Below are 20,227 nucleotides of genomic sequence, written 5' to 3'. Positions count from 1 at the left end.
CTGTTGTTTCTTCATGTCTGTCACTCCTGTGTCTGGTATTATTGATTTGTTTTTCTCTTGACTAGGGTAATATTTTTCTTCTTCTCTGCATAAAAATGATTTTTTTTATTGTGCGTCTGTTTTGCACTTTAGTTTGTTGGTTGCTAGAAGTAGTTTTATACTCAGTATTAGACTCTATTTCAGTGCAAAGTTCAATAATTGAAATCAGTTGGGTGCTTTCGAGGGCTCCTTTTAAACTTTGTTTGTTGAAGTCCAGAGGAACCTTTAGAGGACTGTCTTGACCTGACTAGAGGTGATATCCTTCTGAAGCATCTACTGATATCCCATGTATTAGGTGTCTTCCTTCTTTGTGGGGACATGAACCATCCTTTGACTGTCTGAGTGTCAAGAGAATGATCATGAAGTTCTTTACAATAGGTCTTTGCCCAGCTTTGGTAATTTCCTCTTAAGGACATGCAGATCTACACTCAGAGACCTGTGCATTCTTTGCCCCACACCCAGGTATCCAGAGCCCCTTCTATGTAGCTCCCTCCACCCAGATATCCTACTATGCACATTTTGCTTGACTTAGTCACCTGCAACTCCAATTTCCTCAACTGCATAAGCATGAAAAGCTTTGTATGATTTCCCTTCCTTGGGCTGTGGTTTGGAAACTGTCACTATTTTGTCTATTTTGTCTCCACTTTGCTGCCCATTTTCTAGCTTTCTGAGAAGGTATATTAATTCAGCAAGGAGAGTTTTACTGGCGTTTAGTGGGGAGAAACTAGGAAAGCTGCTAATGATCCTACAATGCACACAATGTCCCGCACAACAAAGAATTACCCAGCCCTTAATGTCAGTGTGGGGCTTCCCTGGTAGCTCAGCGATAAAGAATCTGCCAGCTGATTCACGAGATGTGGGTTCTATCCCTGGGTTAGGAATATCTCCTGGAGAAGGAAATGGCAACCCACTCCAGTATTCTTGCCTGGGAAATTCCATGGACAGAGGAGCCTGGTAGGCTACACAGTCCGTGGGCCAAAAATGAGTCCGACATGACTTAGCCACTAAATACCACCACCACCACCAACAAATGTCAATTGTATCAAGGTTGAGAAACACTGGTTTGACATATTATACCCAGTCTATTATTTGGCTCTTCTTCAGGGACTCTAATTATACATATATTGCTTCTTCTTTCATTCTGTCTGCCCTCTGATGGTTAAGAATGAGAGGCTTGTGGAAGTTTCCTGATGGGAGAGACTGACTGAGGGGGAATCTGGGTCTTGTTCTGATGGGCAGGGCCATGCTCAGTAAAACTTTAATCCAATTTTCTGTTGATAGGTGGGGCTGCATTCCCTCCCTGTTGTTTGGCCTGAAGCCAAATCATGGCAGAGGTAATGAGAATGGTGACCTCCTTCAAAAGGACTCATGCCCATGCTGCTGTGTTCAGTGCCCCTGACCCCGCAGCAGGCCACCCATGCCTCTACCAGAGACTCCTGGACACTCACAGGCAAGTCTTGCCCACTCTCTTGTGGGACACTGCTCCTTTCTCCTGGTTCCTGGTGCACACAAGGTTTTGTTTGTGCCCTCCAAGAGTCTGTTTCCCCAGTCCTGTGGAAGTTCTGTAATCAAATCCCACTGGCCTCCAAAGTCAGATTCCTTGGGGTTCCTCAGTCCCTTTGCCAAATTCCCAGGTTGGGAAATCTACTGTGGGTCCTAGAACTTTCTTAACAGGTTGAAAATTATTTTGGTATAATTGTTCTGCAGTTTGTGGTTGTCTGCTCGGCAGCTCTATGGTGGGGCTAATGGTGACCTCCTCCAACAGGGCTTCTGCACATGCTGCGTGTCCCAGGTCTGCAGCAGCCAGAGCCCCCATCTCCACAGCAGGCCACTGTTGACCGGTGAGCTGCAATTTTGGAGATCTCACAGGAGAAGATGAGTGTATGACCTTCTACTCCACTGAATCCCTTAGAAGAAATGGAGTATCCCTCATAGTCAACAAAAGAGTACGAAATGCAGTACTTGGTTGCAATCTCAAAAATGACAGAATGATTTCTGTTCGTTTCCAAGGCAAGCCATTCAATATTACAGTAATCCAAGTCTATGCCCAAACCACTAAAGTCAAAGAAGCTGAAATTGAACAGTTCTATGATGACCTACAAGACCTTCTAGAACTAACACCAAAAAAAAGATGTCCTTTTCATCATAGGGGTCTGGAATGCAAAAGGAGGAAGTCAAGAAATACCTGGAGTAACCGGCAAGTCTGGCCTTGGAGTATTGAAGCAGGGCAAAGGCTAACAGAGTTTTGCCAAAAAAATGGACTGGTCATAGCAAAACCCTCTTCCAACAACACAAGAGATGATTCCACACATAGACATCACCAGATGGTCAATACTGAAATCAGATTAATTACATTCTTTACAGCCAAAGATGGAGAAGCTCTATACAGTCAGCAAAAACAAGATGAGGAGCTGACTGCACACAGATCATGAATACTTTATTGCAAAATTCAGACTTAAATTGAAGAAAGTACAGAAAACCACTAGACCATTCAGGTATGACCTTAATCAAATCCCTTATGATTATACAGTGGAAGTGAGAAATAGATTTAAGGCATTAGATTTGATAGACAGAGTGCCTAAAGAATTATGGATGGAAGTTCATGACACTGTAGAGGAGACAGTGATCAAGACCATCCCCAAGAAAAATAAATGCAAAAAGGAAAAATGGTTGTTGGAGGAGGCATTACAAATAGCTGAGAAAGGAAGAGAAGCTAAAGGCAAAGGAGAAAAGGAAAGATATACCCATCTGAATGGAGAATTCCAAAGAATAGCAAGGAGAGATAAGAAAGCCTTCCTCAGTGATCAGTGCAAAGAAATGGAGGAAAACAGTAGAATGGGAAAGACTAGAGATCTCTTAAAGAAAATTAGAGATACCAAGGGAGCATTTCATGCAAAGATGGGCTCAATACAGGACAGAGACGGTATGGACCTAACAGGAGCAGACGATATCAAGAGGTGGAAACAATACAAAGAAGAACTATACAAAAAAATCTTAATGACCCAGATAACTATGATAGTGTGATCACTCACCAGAGCCAGACATTCTGGAATGCAAAGTCAAGTGGGCTTTAGGAAGCATCACTAAGAACAAAGCTAGTGGAGGTGATGGAATTCCAGTTGAGCTATTTCAAATCTTAAAAGATGATGCTGTGAAAGTGCTGCACTTAATATGCCAGCAAATTTGGGGAACTCAGCAGTGGCCACAGGACTGGATATAGTCCATTTTCATTCCAACTCCAAAGAAAGGCAATGCCAAAGAATGCTCAAACTACCACACAATTGCACTCATTTCACATACTAGAAAAGTTATGCTCAAAATTCTCCAAGCAAGGCTTCAACAGTATGTGAACTGAGACCTTCCAGATGTTCCAGTTGGATTTAGAGAAGGCAGAGGAATCAGAGATCAAATTGCCAACATCCACTGGATCACAGAAAGTTTCAGAAAGAGAGTTCCAAAAAAACACATCTCCTTCTGATTTACTGACTACACCAAAGCCTTTGACTGTATGGATCACAACAAACTCTGGAAAATTCTTCAAGAGATGGGAATACCAGACCACCTAACCTGCCTCCTGAGAAATCTGTATGCAGGTCAAGAAGCAACAGTTAGAACCAGACATGGAACAACAGACTGGTTCCAAATTGGGAAAGGAGTACGTCAAGGCTGTATACTGTCACCCTGCTAATTTAACTTATATGCAGAGTACATCATATGAAATGCCAGGCTGGATGAAGTACAAGATGTCATACCAATAACCTCAGATATGCAGATGATACCACCTTATAGCAGAAAGCAAAGAGGAACTAAAGAACCTCTTGATGAAAGTCAGAGTGAAAAAGCTGGCTTAAAACTCAACATTCAAAAAACTAAGATCATGGCATCCAGGCCCATCACTTCATGGCAAATAGATGGGGAAACAATGGAAATAGTGACAGACTTTATTACCTTGGGTTCCAAAATCACTATGGATGGTGACTGCAGCCCTGAAAGTAAAAGACACTTGCTCCTTGGAAGAAAAGCTAAGCCAAACCTAGACAGGATATTAAAAAGCAGAGACATTACTTTGGTGACAAAGGTCCATCTAGTCAAGGCTATGGTTTTTCCTGTGGTCATGTATGGATGTGAGAGTTCGGCTGAGCGCCGAAGAATTGATGCTTTTGAACTGTGGTGTTGGAGAAGACTCTTGAGAGTCCCTTGGACTGCAAGGAGATCAAGCCAGTCAGTCCTGAATATTCATTGGAAGGTCTCATGCTGAAGCTGAAGCTCCAATACACTGGCCATCTGATGCGAATAACTGTCTCACTGAAAAAGACCCTGATGCTGGGAAAGATCAAAGGCAGGAGGAGAAGGGGACAACAGAGGATGAGATGGTTGGACTGCATCACTGACTCCATGTACATGAGTCTGAGCAAGTCTGTGAGTTGGTGATGGACAGGGAAGCCTGGCTTACTGTAGTCCATGGGGTTGCAAAGAGTCGGACATGACTGAGTGACTGAACTGAACTGTTTCTTCTTTGCATATCTTCCTTTTCAACCATTTTCCCTTAGCTATTTTGAACTAATTCTTTATTGCCTTTTTATTCTCTTGGATGATTTTCATTAAATTTTTATTTTAATTGCCTTTTTCTTGGGTTTCATGTAATGAAGTCATAATTTCTGAATGAATCTTTACCTAAAATTTTATTTGCAATTATTCTTTGAATTTCTGTATGAAATTTCTGTACTTTTTCACATCCCCAAATGGTTGTTTGAAAATATATAACAAACTTCGGAGTGTATTACAATGCTCTTCTGCTTTATAGTTGGTTTGGGGAGTAATTGTCTTCACTGAAGTATTCTAATTCTTGTTTTCTGTTTTATTACAGTTTAATTCAATCTGTGAATTTCATGTGGTTTATAAAATTTAAAGTTCAATTGTGCCCTCTTTTGTCAGTGTAGCCAAGTACAATTCCTTTTTTTTTTTTTTCAATCTTATTTGACTGTTAGAAGATGGGCTGTGTAATCTCCAATTAAGTAATTCTTTTTGCCTTTCAGGATCTTAAATTTTCTTCTTTCCTTCCTTTTTTGACCCTTTGTCACCCAACCTCCAAAAAGTGACTCTCATTCCTTTTAATCTTCTTCTCCTACACAACCAATTCCCTTCAGAAACTGCCATCACAAATCACCTGCTATTCTAACTCATTCTCTGTAGACTCATACTTAGGTTTAGGCATCATTTATATTTTCAGTCTTAGTAGTGTTTGTTGCTCAATTTCGTCCAACTCTTTGTGACCCCTCAGCCTGTCAGACTCTGTCCATGGAATTCTCCAGGGAAGAATACTGGAGTGGGAGGCCATTCCATTCTCCAGGGGATTTTACCGACTGAGGATCAAACCTGGATCTCCTGCACTGCAGGCAGATTCCTGTCTAAATCACCAGAGACTTAGTCTATTTATCCAGGTTTTAAAAAAAAAAAAAAATTTAGGCTGCCTTCTATTTACCATGTAATTTTTGCAAGACTATTTTCATTTACCATAAAAAGTTTTCTGTTGAGAACTTGAGGCATAACTTGTTTTATTTTTAACTTGCAGTAATTTCAATTTTAGAGTTTCTCTGTCTTCTAGTTATGCTGATTTTTAAAAATTATTTTTTTATTGAAGGATAATTGCTTTACAGAATTTTTATGTTTTCTGTCAAACCTCAACATGGATCAGCCATAAGTATACATATATCCCCTCCCTCTTGAACCTCCCTCACATGTCCCTCCCCATCTCACCCCTCTAGGTTGATACAGAGTTCCTGTTTGAGTTTCCTGAGACATACAGCACATTCCCATTGGCTATCTATTTTACATACGGTAATGTAAGTTTCCATGTTACTCTCTCCAAACATCTCACCCTCTCCTCCCCTCTCCCCATGTCCATAGGTCTCTTCTCTATGTCTGTTTCTCCACTGTTGCCCTGTAAGTAAATTCTTCAGTACCATTTTTCTAGTTCTGTGTATATATGTGTTAGTATACGATATTTATCTTTCTCTTTTAACTTACTTCACTGTGTATAATAGGCTCTTGAAAACTATTATTTGTCTTATTATGAATTGTTTCTGAGTTTCTGTGGAGAAGGCCAGTTTTATGTGGCCACCATTATACTGGCTCCCCCAAAGTTATATTTTTATTCTTTTTGACTGGCACTGACAGATAACTATCAAATGTTTTTCAGTGAACCAACCTGTGGCACTGCTGATCTTTTAAAATGTGTTTGTTTTCTATTTCCATAATTTCTTATTTTATCTTTATTATATCCTCCCTTCAGTTAAAAAAAATTCCTCTTTTTCTCACTTTTTGAGATGGATGCTTGCATAGTTCTTAAATTTCCAGGACTTCTTCTGCTGTATTTTTTAAGATTATATATTTTCCTCCAGAGATTATTGTAATTGCATTCCCACACATGTTACTACAGTACTTCCATTTTTAACTGAATCTATAGTTGATGTACAATATTATATGTTATAGGTGTACAATATAGTGACTCACAATTTTTAAAGATTATACTCCATCTATAGGTTATTATAAAATACAGGTTATATTCCTTGTGTTGTATGATATCTTATTATTGTTCAAGATATTTTCTACTTTTCCGTTATGCTTTCTTCTCTGGTCAGTAACTCATTGAAAAACATATTTTTATATTTTCAAATACATAATCTTTAAGTATATTTTGATTTAATTGTCTTGTAGGCAAAGAATATATTCTGTATGGTTTAAAACATTAAAAAAAATTAGACTTGTTTTATATGTAATGTGTAGTAATTTTTATCAATGATTATTGCAAAAATATTTATTTATGTATGTCTATTAGATCAAGTTATTAACTGTTTTTATTACAGTGTTTATAGTTCTAGGTTATCTCTAGGTACTATACTCCCCGGTATCCCATTGTCATGTTAATTAGCACAGTTTATGATGACTCATATTAGCAAGTCATCAGCAAATATTTCAGTGCCTTTGCAGATAAAAATCCATGTTTAGCGCAGAAGTCACCAAAATCAAACCAACACTGTTAGTGTTATGCATGACTAACAAATACGAAATTTTTGCCAAACAAATTGGTGCTACCTCAATATAATTTCTACATCTGACCCATACACATAGGAAAGAATAAGAGCTGTGTTAGAGATGGTCCCATCACTTCATGGCAAATAGATGGGGAAACAGTAGAAAGAATGAGAGACTTTATTTTTCTGGGCTCCAAAATCACTGCAGATGGTGGCTGCAGCCATGAAATTAAAAGATATTTGCTCCTTGGAAGAAAAGTTATGACCAACCTAGATAGCATATTAAAAAGCAGAGACATGACTTTACCAACAAAAGTCCTTCTAGTCATACTACAGTTTTTCCAGTAGTCATATACGGATGTGAGAGTTGGACTATTAAGAAAGCTGAGTGCCTAAGAATTGGTTCTTTTGAACTGTGGTGTTGGAGAAGACTCTTGAGAGTCCCTTGGACTGCAAGGAGATCAAAGGAAATCAGTCCTGAATATTGATTGGAAGGTCTGATGCTGAAACTGAAGCTCCAATATTTTGGCCACCTGATGTGAAGAACTGACTTACTGGAAAAACCTCTGATGCTAGGAAAGATTGAAGGTGGGAGAAGAGGGAGACAACAAGGATGAGATGGTTGGATGGCATCACCAACTCAATGGACCTGAGTTTGAATAAACTCCAGGAGTTGGTGAGGGACAGGGAGGCCTGGCTTGCTGCACTGTCCATGGGGTCACAAAGAGTCAGACATGACTGAGTGGCTTAACTGAACTGAACTGAACTGAGAGATGGAACGAACAAGTAAAACCAATGGGATCTACTGTTAAAAACGAGGCATGGAAAAATACAAAATCAGATCATTTTTTCAATTTCTAAAAAGCATTCTAAATTATACTTCATTTAAAATATTTTAGATTGTGAACTTTTCAGCAATTTACAAGATCTGTCACAATTAACTTGTTTCCCATGGCTAATTATTGATAAAATTGGTGAGTGATGTGTGCCTAAGACTGGTCCTCTTCTAGTTTTAGTGCAAAATTTCTGATATCTGTCATTTCTTATTGTTCTTAAGAAGATAGCTAACAGGGTCTGAAATTATGCCTCTTCATTTTCTGGTGATCCCTATTAGTGTCCATCGTCATCTTGGTGTATCACATCCTTGGTATCATGCACAGTCTTTCACTGGAAACTGGATTTTTCTCAAATACACAATCTCTTCCATTTCCTGATTAGTCTTGTAAGACAACACTTCTATGTTATGTATCTTCAATTTCTTTATGAACTGTTTCAGTTTCCAGGTCCTCAACTTTACATAATCTACATCATTTCCTAATAAACATTCATTTTCTACTAGCTATTCTTTTGCGGGTGCATCTTCTTTCTACTTCTGTTTTATGAATGTTTTGCGTGTACTATTTCATAAAGAAGTGATTAAATTTGCTCTTTGACTTCATCTTTGGTGTTCTTGGAATCTGATTCAATGGATACTTCTACTAATGACTCTGGATCTAATTTCTTAGATTCTATGACAAGATTGATGATACTGAAGGAGACCTCTTTATGTGCTAATACTTGAGCATCATTCCATTAAGATCTTCCATCACCATCATCATGAATGTTTCAGTTTCCTAGAGCTTCTTCATGTTGAACAAGACCTAACAAAACTTACCAACTAATGCTCAGATTTTTAAACAATACGATTACTGTAAACAATATGAAGAAAAAACTTTCAAAAACTCTCTCCTTCTTTCCACTTTTGTGTCTCCCATGCTTTGTCTTTAAGACTTTGCTGCCATGTTTATTGGCTGACACCGACAGCTTCTGCTGTCATGTTTGGCATTCTGTATGGAACCATAACTAACCCTTAATGTACAGCAGACACTGTGAGGGGATGCCCCAGGGAACTCCAGAAATAAACAGCAGTGGGTATAATAATTGTATCTTCATATATTGCTTCTATACTAGTCTTTTACACATCTGGGATTCCAAATAAACATACGTTCTTTTTCACTGTATTTTCTATGTTTTTCACTTTCCCATAAAAGTAAACAATTTGGTATTTTCCATCTTTTTATAAATTTGTGCATCAAGAGTAGTTTCCTCTCTTTTATCTACTGTTCTCCAGTTCTCTAACCATGTCTGATTCACTACAGGATCCATTTATGTTCTCTGTTTTATTTTCCAGTTCTGAAACTACATTTTCCTCAATTTTTGAACTTTGCATTTCACAATTTCCAACTTGTTTACTAAAGTGTTAGCTCATTTCTTTTTCTTTTCAAACATTTTGTGCTACTTCCAATGTTCATAATCCATTTGTGAGTCTTTTTGTTTTTTTCTCATTTTTTTCTGGTTCTCACTCATGGTGTCCATTCTCTCTTTGTGTTTGGTTACAGTTGATTGTGTATTAAACACTATATTTTAAAAGTTATTGACAGAAATAATTTAAGGCTTAGTAATTAGTATATTATTTTCCTCCAAATAAGTTTTCTTTGTATCTGCCTGGAAATGATAGCAATCTTGGGTCACTTTAACACTGGTTAAAGACTTAAAGTTTTCTCATTTATTCTGAAGCCAGTTGTAGTTTTTTTTTTTTTTACTATTGATCTACCCTTACCTTTAAGGTGCCAGCCTTCAGGCATTTAGCTCAAAATAGTGGGTGGTTTTCAAAGATCAATTCTAATTTTTGATGACTTATACCTATATGAGACTAGCAAATGTTCAGTTAAGAGTAGTTTCCCCTTTCAGAGCAGCAAATTCCTATCAGGCCAAAGTGACCCTAAGTGCTGGCTTACATTTTAAAGTTTCTAACCTTTCATTGGTTCAGCAATTTCTCTCCATTAGCTTTTTGATATTAAAAAAGTAAATATTAATCTAGTTATTTCCATTGGAAATATTGTCCCATGTTACTTAGTTAGCTTCCATTACTGGTAGGAAAATATCAAGATTTATTTTGACATACAACTCTATGCTTAAATTTAAATAAGTATGCTTTATGAGTTGTTGCATGACAAGAACTTCAGAATTCTAATTCTAAAATAGATAGCTAGGTAAAGCGTATAGCCTTGCCATAAATTTACAGCCTTCGATGGGGGGAAAAAAGCATCAGTGCCTTCAATAATAATGTCCCCTTTCCAAGCTCTCACAGGACTTATCAGAAGGAGCAATGGATTCTTTCAAGAGTCTGGAGATGGAATAAGCAAAATTAACAAATACAAATTCTCCTTACTATTGAAATAAAATTCTCCATTTCATCTGAATTTAGAATAGTTCAAAACAGGGAAAATCTCCCCCATTTTAATGCCACGATTTTCTAATAGAAAAAAATGCAGACAAGAATAGACATGAAGTCCTGGCATGGTGGACGGTATCTTGAGTAAAGGAGACACAGGTGACATACATTTTGAGTAACCTTTTTATTCCATGGCCATACACCCTAGTGTACCTGATGACCTGTGGGAGGTATGCTCCATTTCTCTTTGTGGTAGAATTAGAAAAAGCAAAGGGAGAGGTGGGAAAAGGAGAAATCAACTTGAGAAACTACAGATAAATTTAGGCAGATCAACTTTAGGAAGGAATAAATACAAGAGTTACAAAAATGGAAATAGATTCCTTGAAGATATCCATAACTTTACTGCTAATAGACATGTTTTTTGGGGGGTGGGGGTGATGAAAATGTTAAAAAATTAGACTGTAGTAATGGTTGCACAATTCAGTGGAGAGCCAAAGAAAAACCCCACTGAACTGAATACTTCAAATGGGCAAGTTTTATGTTTTGTAAAATAAACCTCAGTAAAGCTGCTTAAAAAAAAGAAAACATGTCATATCTATGTATCTCTGGAGGAGTCTCCAAGTAATTAGAGTCTATTAAATCCACATAGGAAGATTCAGAAATATATCCAGCTTTAAAGTTTGACTTTATCTTTGTGGTCAAGTCAGTTGTTTTACATCACTGGGTTTCAGCTTTCTCAAATAATATGAGATAAATACATCATCTTGTCTAGAAGCAGGAACTGAAACACACTTTTTTTTTTTTCCCAATTAATACATGGTAGGAGTGCTCCAGGTGAAGTGTAGGATACAACAAGGAAAGGACACTGATGGGAATGTGGTTTCAGCTGAAGTATAGCTTTATTCTTTCTTCAAGGAAGTCAGTCACTGGCAAGTCTGAGTGGTCATGAGGGAGGGTGTATCGTCTAGCTGGTGGCCGTCAGACACGTAGTGTCCACTGCCTGCTGCTACTGGGGAGGGTGCGCTTGCCAGCAGAGGGGACCTGGGTTGAACATACCATCATCCACTACTCACTACTCTTCCATAGTGTTGCTGTAGGGATGCACAGACAATGAGACTCTACAATGACTGTGAACTTCTGCACAGGGCCTGACAGGTAAGGAAGGAGTACTTTATAAATGGTAGCTATTAAAAAAAAAAAAAAAAAAACTTATATGCTAGTTGACTAACAATGCTGTGATAGTTTCAGGTATACAGCAAAGTGATTCCATTATACATGTACCATTCTTCTTCTAATTCTTTTCCCATTTAGGTTATTACAAAATACTGAGCAGAGTTCCCTGTGTTATACAATAGGTCCTTGTTATTCATCCATTTTAAATATAACAGCATGTAAATGTCAATCCCAAACTATCCCTCTCCCCACCCTTACCCTCTAGCAACCATATGTTTGTTAGTTCTTTAAGTCTGTGAGTTTGTTTCTGCTTTGTAAATAAGTTCATTTGTATCATTTTAAGTGCTATCAACAATATTTCTCTCTCTTAAGATTCAGTATGATAGCTATTTGTTTATAGGACATAAAATATCAAATACACAATGAAATAAGTTGATTACAAATATTACATAACCCATCTAGTAAGAAATTCTTACTGTACATGTTGCTTCCTCATCAAATATATATGGGTGATTTATTGAGTGTTCTCCATGATGCGGTTGGGAAGGAGTAACTTTCAGTGGGCTCGTCCAACCTGAAAACAAAAATGTATGTGGTTTGGGTACATACATATGAAATACATACAAACAAAATGCAATAGAAATTTATTTTTCCACCAGAACTGTTTTCTACTAGAAAGCTGAACTCAGGTGGTGTTTATTTTTCAATGGGTTATCTAAAAACTTTTCTCATTGAGAACAGAACAGCCCTGAGATTTGTATTTTAGTATAATGATAATAGTGTACAATTATCGGATACTTATTACTTATTATTGTAAGAGATCTCTTGGGTACTATTAATCTGTGTATGTGCATGTAAGACATGCTGGAGATGGTGGTGACACAAAGGAGTTTACTATGTAGATAATTCAACCTAATGATAAGAGACTAGCAAATATAAAAGCTGTCTTCAACAAATATTTACTGCCCTATAAATGAAAGAGGATGAATATTTAAAGATGGAAAACAGGTTTCCTGGTTTTTAGGTGCTCATGAACAAATGGAAAAACAGACATGTCAAGTAGGTAATGCAGTATAATGTGTTAACTCTAATAACAGTTGAGCTCTGAGTGCTGAGGGAGTGCAGAGGAGGGACATCTAATCCAGCCAGATTGCAGGAAGTTAGGAACATCTTTCCGACAAAAGACCTGACTTCATTTGACAACTGATTACAACTCGGTTAACAACGGAAGTGGCAGAAGTAGAGTCATTCCAGACAGAGGAACAGTATGTGTGATGGCAGGCTAGACATGTTGAGCAATATCAAAACTCTTATGAGAAATTACTGAAGGTTGGGTATAGCTACATGTTGGAACGGCAGCCAGCGAATGGTAGAAGATAAACAAAAGAGGTCAGCCAAAGTCAGGACATGAAAGTCGTGGACTTAACCTTCAGAGAGATGGCCATTACAAAGTCCTTAATCAGAGAGACTGATAACTTTGCAAATTACTCTGGTTTGGACAGGAGACTAGTGTAGGTGTAGATAATGCTTGTACCACAGAAATCCTTTTCCTACTGTATGGGGGCTTCTAATTTGGTCCTCTACTTTTTAGCTTGGGGCTTCCCTGGGAGTTCAGCTGGTAAAGAATCCGCCTACAATGCAGGAGACCCTGGTTCAATTCCTGGGTCAGGAAGATCGCCTGCAGAAGAGACAGGCTACCCACTCCAGTATACTTGGCCTTCCCTGGCGGCTCAGCTGGTAAAGAATCTACCTGCAATGCAGGAGACCTGGGTTCAATCCCTGGGTTGGGAAGATCCCCTGGAGAAGAGAACGATTACCCACGTTAGTATTCTGGCCTGGAGAATTCCAAGGACTGTACAGTGCATAGGGTTGCAGTCAGAAACGACCGAGCAACTTTCACTTTCAACTTTTCAACTGTTTACCTTTGAAACCCCATAAATTAATCTAACTTAGCAGATGATGAAACTAAAATGTTAAAATGTGGGGCTACCTGGACAGTACATAGATGTTTAAACATAGTTAGAGGGGTTTGGGATAACACAGGAGTACCATGGTCACCATTGATATCAATCTGGTGGAGCTCTATAAGAGAGGGCTGCAATTCTTAGGGCTTAATAACATATATACTTCCTGGCTAAGATGCCAGTGTGACCTCATGAATTATTTGACCTCCTCTGAGTCTTATTTTCCTTACCTTTAATGACTGCTGTCATAGTTGTAAAAACTGTCACGGTTGTAAAAACTACAACTGTATTTAAAGGAACTGGCAAATTGGCATGAAGTTCACACCTTTATTTACAACTTTATGAATTATCAATTAGGAGCTATAACATTATTAGTACCCATGGAAGTAATATCATTTTCATAATGATGATGAAGATTCAGTCAGTACTTAACCAAGGAACTCAGGACAGAATCTGAAAAGAGAAGTGGCAATGGAGGGCCAGAGAATTGGGGCCCTCTGTGGAGAAGGCAATGGCACCCCACTCCAGTACTCTTGCCTGGAAAATCCCATGGACAGAGGAGCCCAGTAGGCTCCAGTAGGCTCCATGGGGTCGCTAAGAGTCAGACACGACTGAGCAACTTCACTTTGACTTTTCACTTTCATGCATTGGAGAAGGAAATGGAAACCCACTCCAGTGTTCTTGCCTGGAGAATTCCAGGGATGGAGGAGCCTGGTGGGCTGCCGTCTATGGGGTCGCACAGAGTCGGACGTGACTGAAGCGACTTAGCAGTAGCAGCAGCAGTGGATCCTGAGGGAAGTCAGAGAGCAGCATGTGAGAAGGCCTTTAACAGCACTGCTGACTGTGAAGATGGAGCTGGCCATGTGAGAGGGCTCCAGGAGCACAGTGTGTCCCTTGGACATCAAAGAGCAAGGAAACGGGTGCCTCAGATGTCAGGGACTGAATTCTGCACAACTGGAATAAACCCCAAAGCAGATTTCCCCCAGACTCTCTAGATATAAACAAAGAGTATACCTGGACTGTGGCATCGTTGGATCTCAAACAAAGAACAGAGAGGCTTCTGACCCACAAACTTGTGAGTAATAAATGTGTTTCATTTAAAGCTGCTAAGTCTGTGGCAGTTTGTTACAGTGGCAAGAGAAATTAATACAGAGGCAGAGGCGAGAGGCCAAGAGGCAGTGCTAATTTCCACAATCATTTCAGCTTTGAGAATGATAATTCTGTGACTCAGCTGGCCAAAGAAAATCCTCCAGAAGATTCTCATGCCAACAGCAGACACGTGGCACTTTTTGGTATCCTCTGATTTGAAGCCATTTTTACCAGATGCTTAGAAAAAAACAAAAGAAAATAGAAAAACAAGAAAACTAAAATTCTGATTTTAAGCCAGAGTAGAAGTAAACAGTGGAGAAGGAAGTGGCAATCCACTCCAGTGTTCTTGCCTGGAGAATCCCAGGGACGGGGGAGCCTGGTGGGCTGCCGTCTATGGGATCGCACAGAGTCGGACATGACTGAAGCGACTTAGCAGCAGCAGCAGAAGTAAACAGGGCAATGAATTACGGCTACACTGTATTAATACCTCAGGGCATCACACTTGCATCTAAGTATGATGATGCCCTTTCTTTTACTGTTTCAGGATCTACTGCTGCACAACAAACACCGCCAAACCTGGTCATGTAAACAACCATTCATCATCTCCTGGGATTCTGAAGCTATGTGATATGGCATAGCTTCGATAGCTGGAAAGGTCCAAAATGACCTCACTCACATGGCTGGCAGGTTGGTGTTGACTATTAGCTATGAGCTAGGCTGGGCCTGAAGACCAGTGCCTGTTATTTTTTTACTATGGATCTAGATTGGGTCTCTCCCAAAATAGTGACTGAAACTTCAGGGGAAGAATCCCAAAAGGACCAATCTCAATGTGTAAGTACTTACCAAGCTTCCACTTGCATCACACTTGCTAATATCTTATTGGTGAAAGCCACTCACATGTCCAAGTCCAGAGTCAAGGTGAGAAGGAAACAGACCTCATTTCATGGTAAGAGAGTTAGCAAGCACACATCAGAAGGCAGTGCGTTGCCAAAAGCACTTTTGGGAACAGCTATTACACTCCTCTCCTTCAAAACCCACGGTCTCACTTCATGCTACCAAATACATATCTAAATCTTTTGTCAAGGAAAGCACTATGGTACTTCCTCATTTATTAGATATTTAACATGTTCAAAATTGTGATTTTTTTTTTTTTTTACATTGAATGGGTTTTCTGTGTAACCCAAAATTATATGAGTCCGGAAGAGTCTATCATGAACACTATTCTCCTATAGGCTTTATTTTTATTATAAAGTATTTCTACAATATGCTGCCTTTAAGGAAACCAAAACATTACAAGAAAGATTTGAGGGCTATTCTAAGTATTTTTTAAATTCATGTGTTATCTCTCCTCTAACAGTTACACTAGGTCTTTAATACACACACACACACACACACACACACACACACACACACACACATAATACCCTTTGTAAGTTATTTTCCGTAAATTTTCTCTCTCAATATAGCAAAAGGTAGGTGAATTATGTTGACATTTTCAAATAACCAAATTTAGGTTTAGTTTATTTTTTTTTTACTATTTTTCTATTCTCTATTTTATTTCTATAAACCAAACATTTGACCTTCAAAATATATGATGCAAATATTGACAGACTTGAAGGGAGGAAACAACTGTACAATAATAGTTGAAGACTTTAGAACTCTACTTTCAATAACAAATAGAACAGCCAAACAAAGGTCAATAAGGAAATAGAGGACTTGAACAATAATTTGATCCAACAGACATATACAGAACACTCTAACCAACAGAACACCCAAGCAGAATACACATTTTGCTCAGGTGCATATGGAACATTCTCTAGTCTATACTGTAGGTGACAAAGCAAGTCTTGGTAAATTTAAAAGGACCAAAAGCATGCAAACTATATTTTCTGATCACAACCAGAAAACAATAAAGTGAAATAAAATTAAACATTGATATATGAAAATTAAACACCACACCCCTAAAACACCAATGGGTCAAAGAAGAAATAACATGGAAAATTAAAAACTATCTTGAGACATATGAAAACTAAAATACAACAGAAGTTATGGGATTCAACAAAAGTAATGCTAAGAGGAAAACTTATAGGTATATAAATGCTTATATTAAAAAAGAAATAGATCTCAAATCAACTACCTCAACTTACACCTTAAAAAAACTATCAAAAGAAGAAACTAAATCAAAGCCAGAAGAAAACAAAATAATAAAGATTAAGTCAGAGATAGACAGAATAGAGAATAGAAAAATAATAGGGAAAATCAATGACAGCAAGAGTTGGTTCTTGAAAAAAATCAACAAAATTGATAAGCATTTAGCTGGGCCGACTCAGAGAAAAAGAAAGAAGACTTAGATAACTAAAATTACAAATGAAAGAGGGGACATGACAGCTGATGTTTGTCCGAGGAGGTCATTGAGAGGCTGTGACCACCCACTGGCCCATGAGCTGAACTCAGGCAATCCAAGGCTCCTCGTCCCCTCCCCTGTCCATAGAATGTATACTCTGTCCACTGTTCCCACAGTTGGAGCTGTTTCAAGGATACAACGCAGAGACTAGAGTATGGTTGTTGAGGCCACAGTGTACATGATTGAGCCCTGTCAGGTCTTCTACGTAGACTTTAAGATTCTGGCAGGCAGGTGTGGAGATCTACTCATCTTGAGGCACCTATGACAAGCACCATAAATAATTTCTCTGCTCATTTAACCTGCCACCCACCCATCTGGGATGTCTGCCTCTTCCTCTTTGCCTTTTGAGTACAGGTTCAGTTCTGTATTTCACCTGAGGAACTCCTGAGATTTTGAACCAACAATTTTATAGAAATAAAAAGGATTATAAGAAAGTACTATCAACAGTTGTATACCAAATAACTTTATAATCTGCATGAAATGGACAAATTTCCTAAAAACACATGACCTACCAAGACTGAATCATAAGGAAACAAAAAATATAAACAGGTCTGTACTGTATAATTTTCTCATATGAGGTAGGTAAAGTGGTCAAATTCAGAGACAGAAAGTAAACTGATTGCTAGCGGGTGAGAATGGGGATGGTATGGAGTTGTGTTCAACGGACATAGATTTCAGTTCTGCAAGATGAAAAATTTTGAAGATCAACAGTTCTAACGGCTGTACAATAATGTGCTTAATATCGATGAACTACACACTTAAAAACGGTTTAGATGGTGATTGAGGGAAGGCTTGTGTACCCCCAAATTCATGGTGCAGCTCTTATGATGCATCATATCATCAACAATATGATGATATTTGGAGGTGGGGCCTTTGGGAAGTAATTAGGTTTGGATAAGGCCATGGAGGTGTGGCTCCCATGACAGGATGGAACCAGGTACAAAAAAACAACTGAACAAAGTTAGATGTCTAGATAAGGTTAAAATAGGATAAAAAATCAGCAATATAACCTTTCAGGATCTTGTTTTGATATCTAAGAAATCCCACTGGAATGTGATATAATTAAGTCTGATAAGATATTCTTCTTTATCAGAATGTATCAGAAATTATGTGTATTAGGTTGGCTAAAATCTGAAAGTACTTATTATTTATAATTAATGATTGTTTCCAGAAGCCACAACATCTTTGAAAGCACAGGACAAATTATATTGAATGCAATCCCTAAACTTTGATTGTTCTTTGAACTGTTAAAAGCTAGTAACAGCTACTATTAATTAAATGCTTTACCAGGTTCCATGAATTTTGCTAAGTCCTTTGCCTATCTTAGCTAATTCAGTTCTTACAATTTTATAAAAAAATTTAAATACAAAGGAACTGAAAATTCTGAACTTTGCTTAACTTTCTAACATCTAACAAATGTTATTGTTTCATTCCTCTCTGTCAGATATTTTTACGTGAATAACATTAAATAGCTCTTGCTATTGATTTATAAAGTATAACTAGTATATCAGTTTTACAAATAAGGATACACAGGCACGGAGATGAGCAATGGCTCCTGGGTCATAGTGCAAGTAAGCTTTCTGCCAGGATCTGAGTGCAGATAGTGTGACTCTAGAGTCTATCTTCTGAATTCTGTTGTACTGATCTAAGCAGTGACATAGAGGCTAGATGACCTCTATGCTTGGTTCTCAGTGCACGTCTGTTAACCCTATGTTAGTCATAGGTTAGCCTTAACAAATTATTCCTTCAACCTCTAATGTGCTGGAATGTTTTGACAGTTCACTCTTTGAAAAAGTCACCTCCCCAAAAACCAACAATAATGTTCTTAAAAATTACACTAGGCTGCGATTTTCTGCTTACCAGCAAGGTGACATACTTGTCTAAAATAGGACAATGAAAAATAATTTTGATTCCTTTAAAGAAGTGTCCTTGACAATGGCTATTTTTATTATACATTGAAACATTAGCAAAAGACTGAACTCAAGCTCCTTTCTTGACACAGAATTGGGTCACTAGTGCAGAATCAGTGAAAATGTACTATGGCTGTGAGATTGACATGAACTCATCAGTGGTTCCTTCAGTGTGAAGTGCATTTGTTTCTTGTAATATCTTATTACCCTAGATGGTATTTCCAATGAATTATAGAAAAATAATTGACCTCCCTGGTGGTTCAGTGGTAAAGAATTGTGGGTTCAGTCTCTGGTCGGGAAGATCTGCTGGAGAAGGTAATGGCAACCCATGCTAGTATTCTTGCCTGGGAAATCCTATGGACAGAGGGACCTGGTGGGCTTTAGTCCACGGGGTTGTAGAGTCAAACATGACCAAGTGTCTGAACAACTACAAAAATAATTCTTAAAAAAGGTAGTGAACCTTGTATGCATTATTTACATGAAAATTCCAAACTAAGGAATGTCCCCAAGCTTAGCTGCTGAGGCCCCAACTGTAGTGCACATTAAAAGTGTAACTATTACCCTGCACTTCTCTCTCACTAAAGTACTCTTATCTCATTTAAAAGTTGGCATCCAGAGGGAGTAGCTTGGGACCACTACCTTGTGGGGCTTTGCACTGCTACTACCTTTAGCCTTTACCCTTATTCCCTTCCCAGTCCCAAGTGCCTATGGCTTCTCTTCATGGAGGAGCAGCAGGAATCGTTGAGTACCCACTGCTGCGAAAAATGGTGATGTCACAGTTTCTCCACACAGCCTCCCTAGGCCTCTGGTCTGTGGTTGGGTGCTCCAGAGGAGCAGGGAAGTGGGTGCAGCCCCGGAAGGCTAGCCTAAGGCTCAGCATCTCTTGCTATAGCAGCCGGCCATTTCCTTTCCCAGAAACTCAAACGTGTTAATCTCTTTTCACTCCCTGCCTGTCAGACACATTCCATACAGGAACACTGCCCATGGTTTTTCTCCGAAAGTGTTTCTCAGCACTTCTGGACCAGGCTTGTGACACTCTCTGGGGGTCTTACAGAGAATCCATAAGGTGCAGCTGTCAGTAACTGTCATCAATTCTGCCTCCAGGGTTGTTGTGGAGTAATTTATGCAGGGGTTGCCTTTCTTCAGCTTTGGTTCTTACCAGACCCTCAAATTTTCTTTCAGCTACTTTCTCACTGCATTTCAGCCTGTGTAAACTTTTTGATAATCATCAGCTAAGTTATTTTTTCCAAGGGAAACAGATAAGGTGGCATGATACGCAATTATCAGAGTTAAATATATTCCTTTGTGGCAAAATTAGGTTATCTGTATGTTTAGAATAAGTTATCTGATATACACTTTGTGTTTGTCACTTACACCAATGATTGCACTTTTTGAAAACC

At 38.5% G+C, this 20,227-nt stretch overlaps 1 protein-coding gene across 1 annotated transcript in view; it reads right to left on the bottom strand.

Annotated features, from left to right (window-relative positions):
• The window catches only part of SPATA48 (spermatogenesis associated 48), a 65,443-nt gene that overhangs the window by 44,449 nt on the left and 767 nt on the right, over positions 1-20,227 (bottom strand). The window contains exon 2 of the mRNA XM_027538444.1: positions 11,937-12,034. Coding sequence (XP_027394245.1) covers positions 11,937-12,034 — 98 coding nt within the window. The remainder of the gene's footprint in view (positions 1-11,936; positions 12,035-20,227) is intronic.

The sequence above is a fragment of the Bos indicus x Bos taurus genome, chromosome 4, assembly GCF_003369695.1.
Source record: "Bos indicus x Bos taurus breed Angus x Brahman F1 hybrid chromosome 4, Bos_hybrid_MaternalHap_v2.0, whole genome shotgun sequence".
In the NCBI taxonomy this organism is placed as follows: domain Eukaryota; kingdom Metazoa; phylum Chordata; class Mammalia; order Artiodactyla; family Bovidae; genus Bos; species Bos indicus x Bos taurus.
This window is presented reverse-complemented; position numbering and strand designations above follow the sequence as displayed.